The 14576-nt window shown below is 43.8% G+C and overlaps 3 protein-coding genes across 6 annotated transcripts in view; 2 read left to right on the plus strand and 1 right to left on the minus strand.

Annotated features, from left to right (window-relative positions):
* LOC126529923 (uncharacterized) overlaps positions 1-8909 on the plus strand; it is a 48268-nt gene extending 39359 nt beyond the window's left edge. For all 3 annotated transcript variants that reach the window (XM_050177380.3, XM_072288151.1, XM_055070119.1), the window contains one exon: positions 1421-8909. In XM_050177380.3, the coding sequence (XP_050033337.1) occupies positions 1421-1654 (234 nt within the window). In that variant the 3' untranslated portion in view covers positions 1655-8909. The remainder of the gene's footprint in view (positions 1-1420) is intronic.
* On the minus strand, positions 8895-10505 carry LOC126529922 (pyruvate dehydrogenase protein X component-like). Its single transcript, XM_050177379.3, has one exon. It carries the CDS (start codon positions 10458-10460, stop codon positions 9048-9050), a length of 1413 nt encoding a protein of 470 aa, XP_050033336.1. The 5' UTR covers positions 10461-10505; the 3' UTR covers positions 8895-9047.
* Positions 10506-10729: 224 nt separating this feature from the next.
* LOC126529924 (metaxin-2-like) overlaps positions 10730-14576 on the plus strand; it is a 76767-nt gene continuing 72920 nt past the window's right edge. The window contains exons 1-5 of one of the 2 annotated variants that reach the window (XM_055070120.2): positions 10730-10911; positions 11062-11109; positions 11219-11338; positions 11428-11504; positions 14406-14498. In XM_055070120.2, the coding sequence (XP_054926095.1) occupies positions 10860-10911; positions 11062-11109; positions 11219-11338; positions 11428-11504; positions 14406-14498 (390 nt within the window). In that variant the 5' untranslated portion in view covers positions 10730-10859. The remainder of the gene's footprint in view (positions 10912-11061; positions 11110-11218; positions 11339-11427; positions 11505-14405; positions 14499-14576) is intronic. The other variant, XM_050177381.3, reaches the window with a different exon arrangement.

Below are 14576 nucleotides of genomic sequence, written 5' to 3' on the forward strand. Positions count from 1 at the left end.
AGAAAAGAAAGCAATGGAAACGCATGCACAGCGGCATCCTTCCTATGCACACCCCTTTGAGCACTAAACGAGCAAGAGACATGCAGTCGGCCTTTGAGCAATTAGTAACGAGATAGCCATGAGTTTTGCAAGCGCAAGAAGCCGAAGCAGTCCGCGGAACAAAACCCAAACCGCTGCTTGTGCACGCGTTTTAATGCATGAGCGGTAGGATATAGACGCGCGGGAGCAAACTAGTGCTAAAACAAACCATGCAACGAAAACCAGAGAGGGAGGCGCGCGGAAAAAATTCCCTACATTCCCACATAGTGGCCACGCATGACAGAAAAGAAAAAGTTCGGAAATTGGCACGCTTCTTAAACATACAGGCGGCATCGTAAATATACAGCATCCACCATTTTTCTAATTTTTTGCTGCGTCATGTATTTACATCATTGACCCTTAAAGGGCTAAGCTGGAAATTGATGGATGCTCCTGATGACGTCAAACGATAAGCGTATAAAACAGTCATGCGAGCCATGTTGAAATCCACTTGCGTGATTTGGGACCTGTACAATCAATCAAAGTCGGGTGACCACACTCAAACAGATTGAACCTAACTAGCCGTTAGGTTCATTTTCTGTGTGCATAATTGATTGCAATCAGTGACCGCCTTGCATATCAGGGCTGCTCTTCCAACATTGTCTGCTCGAAAGAAAATAGCCAAACTGAAATTCTTTTAACAACATATCACAATAAGCTGTTTATCAATAAGCTGTCCGCAGTTTACTTGAGACCACCAGGTCGAACATTGCCACGGATTAAACATACATATGTTATTTGGCTTATGTACCACAAATTGATGTGTTCAGGTACGTGTTTTTATCAAGAACAATCGTTGATTGGAACAACCTTGACTCAGACATTTTTGTTGATCCAACCACAGTGCAATGCTTTGAAGAAAAACTGCAGTTGTTTTTGTGTTGCAATGTACTGTGTACATGATGTAGACTTTCCAGGGTGAATATTATACTGTACGAAAATTATATGTTTGTTCCCCTCCTTTAACAGCCTGTGTAGGCTTACAGTATTTAAAATAAAATAAATGAAGAAGAAAGAACCTATCTAACCTCTTGAAAAATATGCCTGATGTTTTAACAATGTGAAAAACAATGAAAAGCTCACTACATGATGGCCAGCTGACATTTTGAGCTAACGTGCAGTCTTCCAACTCATTTTGCCGAAGTAATTTGCATATATTAGTCAAACTTGCAGCACTTGTCTGATCAGAAGTGTTTCAAAATGTGTTCGATATGTTATAAATACTACTATCATTTTTATCAGTGCTTTTGCTTTGGTGTACCATCTTGGCATGCACAATTGAGCACACAATGCCTGAAGGGGTTGAAACGGTCAATCAAGGCATTCACTGGCTCCATTGCAGGCCATGGACAGGCACCTGAAGGTACTGCTCCAGGAGCGTGCTCGGCTGGGGCGCTTCCGCTTTGCCACGCGGCAGGAACTCAAGGGCCTCGACGACGTCTGCCCCGTGTGCCTGCAGCGAATGAGTTTGGCTCGTGTCACCCCGTGCCGCCACATGTTCCACGGTGACTGCCTGCGCCGAAGCATCAAGGATCGCAGCACTTGTCCCATGTGCAAGCAGGAGCTGTGGTGCTGATTGCCTCTGTCAAGTTCTCTTACCACGCCAGTTTGAGTGCTATGGCAGTCTTCTCCTTCGCCACGCTGCAGATGACGCTGTCGCCTTGCCACCTACTCTCTCTCTGTGAGTGGTGACTGCATCTGCTATGAGGCTTGCTGAGAGGAGCTGATTCTTTTCCATTGGCCTTCCCTCCCCCGGTTCTTTGCTTCTTGTGAGTGGGATCCAGCTTGGTGTGCAGCTATTCATCCTGTGAGTTGTTAGTTGAGTTCGACGAGTTCTTTTGCAAGATTTCTTGTGGCCTCGTAACACCAGTGACTCCACTGTGAACACCTAGTCTGGTGCAAGTGTGTGGTTGCTTACTCTGCAGAACTTCTGTTAGTTTAGTGTAAAGGTGTGTGACTTGTGTTCCTTTGCTGAGTTGTTGATAATTCTTTGCTCTGGTCTGGATGGACACGACTAGGCATCTGCGCTTGTGACTACTCCCAACACAATTCCTGTTAGTCGGCTCCCCTCCTTCACTTTTGAGTGTGACTTTTCTGTAGTGTCTGTGTGGTGGTCAGCACGCCCTACTGCAAGTGTGTGGGAAAGTGTTTTAAACATACATCAGGCTGTGCCAGCACATGTTTGCTGCACATTGCCAACAAAAGCGCTGTCAAATAGCAGGCATGAGAACTGCTGGGCAGTGCTGCTATACTGCAACTGCTATTGCACATGCTCTGTTGTTTTACTCAGTCTGCTTTGTAACTGTGGATTTTAATTTATACTTAATAACATCCGTGAACGAACACAAAACTGTCACGACTATGTGTCAGTGGACTGAGTCTACTGAAGTTTGTACTGTTGGCTGTTCCTTTGACCACATTTCGATAGAAGTTTCTTAGTCCTGTATCATATTCATTTGTTACTACATCTTGTTTGTGCATTTTGACATTGTTGTAGTCTGACAAAAAAAAAAAAAAATAGGTTGGCCATTTTCTGGTTACAGCTTTCTGAAAGTGTAACCTGGAACGTGACCAAATTCTTTGTATCGCAAAGCTAGAAGTTAATTGTTTTCCATATAGCCAATTGCCCACCTGAACTACTTAGTTTTAGTTAATAAATACGCAAGACTGGCAGCAGTGCATCATTTTTGATCCAGTGAAATGCACTACTCCTATAATTGCTAAACTATCTTCTTGTGGCAAATTTTTTATTTTTTTCTAATGCAGAGTAAGGTTATTCCTTAAAGTGAAAAGGCCAGTTAGAAGGACGGCCATGTGTCTTTTAAAAAGAAAAATGAGTGAACTGGAGGCTCATGCGCAATTTTGTCAGCAGCCATCCCTGCTGTGATTTTTAACTGCTTCGTCTGCACCTATTCATGGGCCACTGTGACATTGTCCTACAATGGTGCTGCAGTTGAATGTGGTGGTGTTACAATAGTGCTTTGCCTGTCTATACATAACCGTAATCCGGACATCAGTGGACATACGTTTGACTTCTATGCTACACAAAGGCAGTAAATACATAATTGGGGGACAGGAAAAAAATAACACTGCACTTAAGTTAGGCTTGCCAAATACATCTTGTGTACATCATAAAATATCTCGGAGTCGAGCATAACTTGTATGTGTTGCCATGGTTGTAGAGGACATGTCGTAGGTGTGCATAAGGCTTGATAGTTAAGTGGATTAAACTTGCATGGATTGGACATGAACTGCCTGATAAATTAAGAACCTTTCTTGCTTTATACGTAAAAGAAAGCTACTACCCTAGCACACTATTAAAATACGGAACTGCAAGAGCAGCCACGACAGTAGTGGCGTTGCTTGGAATGAATTTGCTGCTTTTGGAGAGAAAAACCACAAGTGCGGCAGCTAGCGGGGCTTCAATTTCAAGTCAGATATTTAGCTTCTCTTATTAAAGTTGAGCTCTTCCATGTTTTGTGAGAAGAAAATGTGAATGTGATGTTCTTAGGGTGGGCCAGCAGCTTATAGCATTTCATTTTCTGTGCTTGAAAGTATGGGTGCCTGAATTGCAAAATTCTTAATTGAATTGAATACAAATACTATCAAAGAAATGTGACCTTGGAATATTCAGTCAGATATCAAGCACATTAAACCACCTTAACTTGAAGTTGTAAAAACAAAAATTTCAAGATAAGCGAAATTGCAAAAATAGAAGCCTGCTGGCCGTGCATAGACCACATAGAGCCTTTACAAAATGCTGCCACTAGTATCCCTGGTTGTTTTCGCACGCATCGACACTGCACACGTTGGCATCTACGGGCAAGGGAGTTACTGGCACCATGGCAAGACAGCGTGTGCTTGGCACGGAGTTGAGACGATTGTTCCTAATGCAGTGTTGGAAGCCAGTCATCATAACCGGTCAGACACCCGAAAAGCTGGCACTGCTGCTTTCTGCATCTTAATAAATTCGAGACACTTTCACTTCCAAAACTCAAACTGAAATAACGGAAGAGTGCAACTGTCACACATCAAGCAGACAACCATGAGCGATGCGACACTTACGCCTCACTGTCGCACAAGCATGAATTGAGCATTCTTATGCTGTGATGTCACTGAGATGCTGTGGGCTCACATGCTGGCTTCTTTTGTGCACAGTACCTGGACTGATCGTGCCTGCTCAAAAGTGCCAACCATCTTGCTCAAACACACGGTTAATATGCTGACCGCATTGATGTGTCATTTAGGATGGCATCCTAAATGAGAGGGGAAAAAAAAAAAGACTTCGACTCCCAGCTCACCGCTGCTGCATGAGGCCACAACAAATTGGCAGGAGGCAGCCGAGCAAGTCAGTGCAATTAGTGATAGACAGAAAGCAGGGGCAAGGATCAGTGGAAAGCGGGGCTCCGGCGTGGTGTCTGGCTCGGCTAGCGAGCTGCTGCCAGGTGAGAGGCAAGTGCAAGCATTGCTGCAGATGCTTCCCCGTCACCTTTTTCCTGGTATATTTAAGTGGAGATTTTGAGGTATCCGGAGTCCGCCTCGGAAAATTTCCGAGGTAAAAGGCGAAAAACACATGGGTTGACACCATGGCCCGAAATTTTTTTTTACTTAGCTGATAGAGATATCAGAGTTCGAGTTAATGAGGGTTTACTGCATATTTTCATTTCTAAGCAACATGAAACATAAAAGCTGTGCAGGGTCCGCATGCTATGGAAAGAAGGCTTACGCCTCGATGCACACGAACCTGTTCAGAACTGGACATCTGGTCAGCTGAGGAACTTGTAGAAGAGCAACATCTGAAAGGCGATCATATACAATGCATCATCATAATGACTGTAATGAAACGTAGGAACAGTGGAAGTTATCGAGTGGAAGTTAACTATTCTACACCGTCACTCAGCAACTGGTACCCCTCTGCAGCGACTGTGGCTTCCCCGCAGTAGAGTAGTCTCCCTTTAAATCTGGCTTTCTTTGTGTAGACTTCAATAAGTGCTGTTATCTCTTGGGTTTCAGCAGAAATGGATATTTGACATCTTTGAATAATCATTTCTCAAATCAAATCTTTATTCCTGATTTCAAGTATTCGCACACCCCTGCTTGAAATTAAGAATGCTATATGAATTTATGCTTTGGCAGCTAGTCAGGAGAAACTGTGTGCTATCAGTGATTTAGATTGGCTCTAGAGATTTAGCTTTAGCAGACATGAGACACAGTGAAGCGTGTATATGGAGACGTGCGTTTTCAATCAAACAGCTTTAAAAAGGATGTTGTGTGCTTCTGCTGTGCCATTTTTACTTTGATATCTCAACAAGATTGCATTTTTGGTTTGCAGTATTCACTGCAACATGTGGCATTGTTCTTTGCCTGGTGTGTCCGAATTTTAAGTTGGTAACGGGAAATGACAACAGGCAGTGTCTCTACAGCAATTTGTGTTGCTGATAAAAAATGTGCGGTGTTTTATTATTTGTTCCGGATGAAACAAGAAAAAAGAAGGACAAGAACCAGTGACAATAATTTTTAATGTAAACGAGTAGTCGAATGCATCAAGAAAGCTATTCATTTAATTAAAAGAACAGTGCACCTCACGGCGCATATTTGTTGCGATGAGTATAGTTAAGGAGCATTTGTTGTTTCATTTTATAAATTCATAGAGAACAGCATTGTTAACCAGCACATCTGTAGCAATAGCACCGGTAAACAGTACATGTGTCTCAAAGAGCTCTAATAGCTGCTGTTTGACAACGAATGCGCAAGTCGATGGTGTGGATGCCCACATCCTTTGTGTCAGTGCCTTCGTATTGGCGACGAGTCCAACCTCAGACCACCAACCATGAAAACTGGCGAGAGAGCCAAGGAAAGCCTTCTACTTATAAAAATTCATAGTGCTAAAGATGTCCATTGCTTTATAGAATGGTGCAGACTGGTGACGTGATCTTGCTGCAAAATTTGAGCAAAAGTGAAGCAGATGTAAACACTAACCTGGCCTGCTTTATAGTTGGCCAGCTTACAGAGTTTGCCGGTGCAGATATGTTACAGTATATATATTGTATGCCTGCTTCTATGAAAGGAGTGTGCATGATTTGATGTTTGCACATATGTGGAGTTGTCTTTTGACACTCTGGCACAATTTGTATGCACACGTATCATTTGTTTTGGCAGCTGCAGTAGTGCTACAGACAAGTGCAGTGTTTTGTCGCATAGCTACAGTTGATAGTCTGTTCTGCAGTGCTAGAGCATAGCCTCCTGTATTTCTTCAATGCGAGGCTAGTGACGCTGAAGCTGGGGTTTTCTGAGAGGGTGCCACATTTCCACTAGTTGGTCACAGTTTATGGAACATGGTTAGGGTCATGTCACTATCCTTCACGTGTCATGCGGAAGCTATCGAACGGACAGGGAGTGGCAGCAGTGCCCAGCTAAAGTTGTCCATACCCTAGCAACGATGGGTATAAAATTATTCGGAATGTGGTGTACTTAGAGTGGACCTCTGGCTCCCATGCATTGAGGAATGACTGGGCAGGCCCTGCAAAATACAGGAGGCCGTGGCTACAGTAACTGACCACTTGCTCATGGTTGTGATGCAGCCTTGCAAAGCTTCTGACAATCCCCATTTCGAGACATTCTAGTCTTGACAATGTGCCTAGAGTTGGCACGACTCATAATCAGGGTGCCACATTATGTGCCACTTCAGGTGTGTTGCAATTGAAGTGTGAATATTGTGAATATGTGAACATGAACTATAACAAAATTTCGACTGCGTGTGAAAAGCCAGTTTCAGATGGCATAGATAATTTAGGAGCCTCCGTGCAAAATCTTATGTTTCAAATACAGTTGCATTCACCATGAAAAGCGCGCAGAAAAATACAGATGCCGGCACTACCGCTCACTGGAAATGATGCTGAATCCGGAATGTTCAGAACTGTGCGGCTCCTTGACATGACCTCCGTGATAGGCGTCGCCTCGCACATTGTGCAAATCTCGGAAGCAATATGCCAGGACCTGTTCACATCTGCTAACCACCAGGTGCACCCATCAGCCGCTAAGGTGTTACTTAAAGGCTGTTAATAATAAAATGAGCTAATTACCACCTCTCCAGATTTGCCTCTCTAGCACATAGTACCCATTTTTAACCAGTTAAGATAGTGAAATTTCATTGCAGTTGGCACTTAATGGCTGCGAATACTCATGTGTTCTTGCACCGAGAGGGATGTTATCAATGTGTGCACGATGCAGTGGCCTCACCAAGTAGTCATGCATAAAATTAAAAAATGGACAGCCGGGTGCATTGTGGAGGCACCTTTCACCTCAACACATTGTGTGATGCAGTCAGGATGACAAACTTATCATAATGAGATTTGGTCTTGTTGCTTTCACCAGCATGCTAGTTATTTTTTTTTAGTCACTTGTTGCAGTTATGTTTTTTCGGGGGGGGGGGGGGGGGGGGGGCTAGTTGGCATTGAACATCTTTCTATAGGGGAATAGTAATGTGCTGTGCATTGTCAAATCACCAAGCTTTACTGGCCCACTTCTGCTTAGGCCAGTTAATAGTTTACTACTTTATTAAAAGTTTCTGATTAGGCCCACTTCAATTCGATATGAATCTCTAGTTGCAAATGAAGTGAAATTTTTAAAAATCTATCGGCATTATTTTTAGTGCCTAGTGTCATTATTATTGATGACAATTGGCTGTTATTTGGCCATTATTTCTTTTAAAGGAAAATTCAGATATTTTCTAAACCGTGTATGAAGAATGATTCAATAAGCACATTTTCAATTGAAATTAGTTGCATTCTCCAGGTACTTTTTTGACGAAATATCCTGCTTGTCTTGAGGAAAGCAAACTTATCCTTTCTTTCCTTTTTATTTCCCTTCTCTCTATCTTTAAATTCTGTTTCTATTCCCTGCTTCTTAAAGAATAGGCTGGCATTAAGCCCCCCTTGGTGGCATTTACCAACCTGCTTCCTCCAGATTTCCATCTTTGTCCTTTGTATAGGTCCGTTTTCATAATTAATAATAATAAGCCATTCTGTCTAAATGGGCTTGGCTTGAGTGGCATATTTTCCCATGTGTTATTTAACCTGATCATCTGTATTCAGGATGCATATTGGGATTGGCACAAAAGAACAAGAGACATAGAAAAAAGACAAAGGACAAGCACTAGGTTCATTGCCAACTAGCTTGCTATTAGTTGGTCCCTCAGACTGCAAGTGACTGTATGGCTGTTTGAAATTCAGACTGCTGCTGGCCCATAGGCTTTAATAGTTGGCTATCACTTTGTGCACAAATTTCATTGCAAGAAGAATAGCTGGTATTGAGCTGCAGTATGTGGTCAAATGTACCGAAATATTGGCGAGCTCTTAAAGCACTGGCAGCAATCATGGCCACCAACTCTAATAATTCTTGCAGCCATCTATGCTTACTAAGCTCAAGTGAATGTAGTAGATGTGACAGGTGCCTCTGCATTATCATTATTTACTGGCACTCTGTTCCTTTTGGAGCAGTTGTCCCAACCCCTTAGCATTGGCGAAGAGGCATTTTTATGCTCGAAAGAAACGCATAAGTTGATCGAAGTTGTTCAGCCTCTATCCTGCCTCTCGGGCACACGCTTCATGTGCAATAGTCTACCGCAAGCACACGTACTCTTGTGCACTGCAGTTTTCATCAACTGTGCCCAACATGCTGCTGAGGTGACAGTTCCGGTGGCTTGTTTTGCAGAAATTGAGAGTGCACTTATTTTTTATCTGTTGCAATATTTTAGTGGTCACCCCTGTCCATTCGTTTTTTTTTTTTTCATTGATGGCTGAATAAATTATGCTGAATGTTTGCTGATCACAGCAGAGAATGTTTATTTTTAGCAGTACACACCGAAGAGACTAGCAGTGTGTATAAAAGCTTTCACTGAGCAGTTCACAATAAATATCACACCGTCTGGCAGCTAGCTGCCTTTGTCACCTACAGTTTGAGTATGTGGCCTATTGCTCTTGTGCTTCACTGTGCTTTACGAGAGGCATTCCCAGCATGTTGAGCGGCTGTTCCATGTGGTCTTTGAATGCTTTCACAAACTCGGCTGCAGTTTCCTCGGTGATGACCCGTGCATCATATGAAAGAGTGGCAGCCATGGCATGCAGCGGCCTACCATCACACCCAGGCACTAGTGCAGATCCTCCTATGGCCAGTATGGAAGCCTGTGGAGGGTTGATCACTGCGCTAAACTGTGAGATGCCAAACATGCCCAAGTTGGAGATGGAAAAGCAGCCCCCTTCGAACTCGTTTGGCTTCAGTTTGCCCTCTCGGGCTCGGCTGGCCAGTTCTTTAACAGCGGTGGCGATTTCGTCAATGCCCAGAACATCTGCGGCTTTCACAATAGGCGTGATGAGGCCAGTGTCGGTAGCCACAGCGATGGAGATGTCGATGTCTGCCAAAAGCTCAACGCTTTCGTTTTTCCATATAGCATTCATGGCGGGCACCCGATGCAAAGCCATTGCTGCTGCCTTAATGATGAAATCGTTCACAGACACCTTGATTCCGTCAGCGGCGTATTTCTTCCGGGTCTCTAGCGTTTCATCTATGTTGCACACCACGTTCATATAACTGTGGGGGATCGTCGTTTTAGACAGGGTCAGTCGTTTGGCGATTGCACGTCGCATGTTAGTCAACGGTACGTCCTCATATTCGTTTTCCTCCGCCAACGCTATCGATTGAGTAACGAACGACTTAGGCTTGCCGGCAGGAGATGCGGCAGGCGCGGCGCCTGTTTCTGAGATGCCTTTAGCGGACACGTACCGAGCAACGTCCGCTTTCAGCAGTACGTTGTGAGGACCTGTAGCAGGCACGTCCTCCGCTTTCAACCCGTACATGTCTAACAGGTGCTTGACAGCCGGACCAACCATGGATGCCTTGGAGCGCGAACCGGCCGGCTTCTCCACTTGTTTCGGTTGGGAAGCAGCGGCACCTGTCGCGCTGGGCGCCACTGTTTCCTCAGCAGGAATGTCGACGTCCTTCCAGTCCTGCCCTTCCTCGACCATGAGTCCGATGAGCGTGTTCAGCGGCTGCACTCCAGAGTTTGCGTCCTTCAGAATTTTGGCGAGGATACCCGAGTCCTCGATTTCGTAAGCGACGACGGCTTTGTCAGTCTGAATCTCGCAGAGAACTTCTCCGGGCTGGACCGTGTCCCCTTCGTTCTTGAGCCATTTGATGATCGTGCCTTCCGTCATGGTGGGTGACAGCGCAGGCATCCGAAGCTCGATGCCTTTGACGCCGAACAGGTACGCTGTATGGTGGAAATTGTGCCTCGGCGGAAATATTTCACGGGACGATCGTAGTTTAGCGAGCAGCCGAAATGTTTGGACGAGACGGGAGGATTTCCCCATAGTCAAGGGCGCCATATCGACCACAGCCAACCAGTGTCGCAGCACGAAGCATAATGTTGACGCTTTACGCCAAATGTGGAGTTTCGGTTCTATTTTAGCCAAAATTGGTGCTCAAACTTTTTCAGTAGGTTTTTCTGAACAAACTATGCACTTGCTTGTCTATGTTTGAAATTGTAATTAGTTTCTAGCTTGTTAATGTTCAAAATATTCAACTAACGTTTCTTCAAACAGCCCGTTAAGCTTCACGATACCCGTCGGAACATTTCGCGTGTAATAGCGACGTCTTGACTTGAAATTAATGGGGAATAATATTGGCACGGCAGTCGTGTCGGTCTGTATGCATTTCCATATGAACGTCTATGCAGATATGAGCGAAATTTAAATAATTATTTTTGTACTAAGCCAAGGCCTGCTATGACTATGCCTTCAGTTCTTTTGGCTGACTCAATCGCTGTTGAACTTGGCGGTAAGCGTTGATTATTCTAGTAAACTTAGTTTCCTTTTAGAATGCAAAATGCCCTTCTGTGGAAGGACAGTCGGCAGCTTTTCACCGTGTACACATTTTAGCTGCTAACTCAGCAATCAATGCTCTGCATTTTTCTTTGCATCCCCTCAGCTAACCAGCCATGGCCTGACGATGCTAAAGTATTTCAGTCTTTTGAAAGTAAGCTGTTGCTTGCTAATTTCCTATTTTTAATTTCCAGCCACTGTTTGCAAGTTCGTGTTGTCTGAACTTATTTCTGGTGTCTTTTGTACGTCTATGGGGAAAACAGAGTATCAGGTACTTTTACCGGAAAGCGCGAGTTCTCTAGGCGTCCAGACATTCCTTCGGATGGCCGGCCTTGATCATGAAGTGGAAATGCGCCCCAACGTCGAGAGCATTTCGCCGTCAGGTAATGCAGCCGAATGCTGATGTGCAGAGGCCTTACTATGCGTGGTTATTATGTGCCCTAAGCAGCTCATTTTCTTTTTTTTTCTTCAGGAAATGTGCCGGTGCTCAAATGTGGGCCGTTTGTCATTGCCGAGATGGACCCCATCGTCGCGTTTGTTAATACGAAGGTAAGAGATGCAAACATTGTAGAAAGCTTGAGCGCGTCATTGTTATAAAGTCTATAGCCGATATGTCTCCGTCGATATAGATGAGTCGATATGTCTCATAGGTCAGTCGACCTTGAGCGAGAACACGTCGACGACACGAAAGGTAAAAAAAAAAAAAAAAGTCCACGAATCCTTGATCTTTGGTGGGATTCGAACCTATTACCTTTTGTGGTAATGAAGACGAAGTTAACTCAGGGGCAGTGTTAAGGCGACCCGCCGCGGTAGCTTAGCGGCTATGGTGTTGCGCTGCTAAGTACGAGGTCGCGGGATCGATTGCGGCCGGCATTCTAGTGTACTATATTAGGCGCATTTCGATGGTGGCGATATGCAATAATGCCCGTGTCCCGTGCATTAGGGGCACGTTAAAGATAAACTCGTGGTCAAAATGAAACCGGAGACCGCCACTACGGCGTGCCTCATAATCAAATGGTGGTTTTGTTACGTTAAACCCGGAATTCAATAGAGTTAATTCACTTGAACCCACGACCATCGGTGGGAGTCGAACCCACCATCCTTGGTAGTAAATAAGGTGAAGATGCAGTTAATTAAGATGGAGTTAAGACACTTGAACCTATGACCATTGGAATTAAGAGGGACGACTAATGACCCCTTGAAATTGCTTAGTGTAGTTTGTTTATACCCCAGTCACATGGGCACTTTCAAAGTCCTTTGAACCAAAGATCCAAATACAGGCACAGCAAAGGAGCCCTACTGGAAGGGAGCTTTGAGTCAAAGGAGTGCGTGTTCGTCCTTTGAAACCTAGAGGGCGTCCGACAGCAGAAAAAATAATCTCTAAAAATATGGAAGTTAAATTTTTACCTCTTCAGAACAAGCTTATAAGTACTGAATACTATTACTAAAGTACCAATCACTTTCGGGACACCCGCAATCTCCATCATGAAAGCGCCGGTACAGCAGCGCCGGCACGGTCTGTCGTCAGCAGCAACATCGACACAACACTGGTGCCATGTGCGATTTGGTTCTTTGGTTAGCGGCTGCTAGGCATCCCAGTCTCCTCGGCTTTCTTCTGCGCATCTTCTTCCCTCGTCACTTTTGTTTTGTAGTTCTTTATATTACTGCGTTTACGCGTACCTACCGCTGCCTAGCCACAAGGAATGAAACAAAACAGCTGAAGCAAGGGCAACAACGAATAATCGACGCCAACATGCGGTGTACGAAGCAGTACACAGGGTGGCCATCATTACTATAAATACATCAGTATTTCGTAAAGTAATGCCTTTACTACATGTGCATTTTGTTTTGATGTTTCTATGTATTAGGAAAAATAAATATTGCTGAATAAAATGTGACAAAGTTATTATAAGACGCATTTGGGCCATATTTTTTTATTGCTATTGAGGCGATGGCAGCGCTAAGGTTATGTTGCGGTTTCTGTTAAAAGCTTCAACGGAGACCATCTGGAGACCGTGTAGCACTGACACATATCCCTTGAACTAATGTACCTTTGAAAGCTCAATGCTCCTTAACTTCTAAAGACCTTTGGCATGCTCGTGTGACTGGGGTATAAACAAACTACACTAAGCAATTTCAAGGGGATGACTAAGCGAATTAAGAATATGAGTAAGCAAACTAAGGGGGATGTGTAGGTCATGTGTCCGCCTTTATTGCATTGTCTCCTGGGCTTTCGCCTTCAGGTCGTCCTGGGATAACATAAGAGACCGTGTGATTTTTTTTTTAGAGACTCTTTTTGTCATATAAGTATGTCCTGTTTCTATGTAATTGTCAATGAACCTCGCATCTTAAATGATAATATTTATTCACACAATGACAATCTATTCTCCATTAGCCAGAAGCAAGGCTGTGCAGGTAAGTGGAGTTTCTGCTTGACAGCGTTAAGATATCGAGGTGGCTATGCACATCTAAAAGCACCCATTTAATTAGAGGAAAATTTGGCATGTGCCTGAATGGGGCGCAACCTTCAAAGCATATTGATAAATTTCCCCCAAAATAAAGCTTCACAATTAAAAAAAAAGAAAGAGAGGGAGATTGTCATGATTTGAGGATCACTGGACCACATACCTGACTAACTCAGTCATTGCACATGATCTAACTAGGAGACACTATTAATGACTGCAGTACCAGGGCATCGAAGCGAAAAGTTTTGGGGTTCAGGTTCAGGCTAATACATTTTCCAGTTCGGTTTAGGTTTAGCTCCAGAGCAAAAATATAATGGGTTCATAATAGCCCAGAAATAAGGGGAAGGAAAAGTTCTAGAAGACATATTTTTTAGCCTGACTCGCAAATTTATTTGAGTAATATAAGGATAATTTCTATCCTTACGTGATACAGACTGGTGTATATCTCAAGGCAAGCAAGTGAACTGTTTTTTGTTTTCAAAGTCTGACAGGGCTTAATGTGTTAAAAACATATTTGATGTGCATTGAAAACAAGAAGAAAGGCACACAGATAAACATACGAGAGTGCTGAAGCAGCTGACATCTGATATTTACTGAAACTTCCCGTGCTCCTATATGTATACATCATTGTACAGTCACGTGATGCATCCTACCTATCTTGCTGATGAGTTAAGAAGCAAATTTCTTTTGCCAACAACAAAATTCATGGTGTACTGACACACTTGACCCCTTAGTTGATTATGGCTTTCACCTCGGTGTTTCCATGCCAGCATTTATCTTTGTGGTAGCTGATTATGCTGCAGTTTGAAAACTAGTAAGCAACCACAGTCATTGCAATCTCTGTAGTATGCAATCTTTCGTTTATGCTCTCTTAACTGATCACCGCAAAATAGAGAGTGAAGCATCAAGAGTGGCCTGTACACGGTTCTCAAAACATGAGTTCATCCCAGTATCTCACGGCTCACGCTTTTCCTTGTCATTGCAGGGCATTCAGCTCACCCAGAACTTGTCTGTGCAACAGAAGGCTGACATAAGGGCCTACATGTCCTTAATCAACACAGTGTTGGTCAATGCTGAGGTATGCCATTGTCGACACTTGCAAAAAGAAAAACATGACTTTGTTGTTCTTGCACAGCTTTTAGTCAAGCTGCCACAG

The sequence above is a fragment of the Dermacentor andersoni genome, chromosome 5 (genome assembly GCF_023375885.2).
Source record: "Dermacentor andersoni chromosome 5, qqDerAnde1_hic_scaffold, whole genome shotgun sequence".
In the NCBI taxonomy this organism is placed as follows: Eukaryota; Metazoa; Arthropoda; class Arachnida; order Ixodida; family Ixodidae; genus Dermacentor; species Dermacentor andersoni.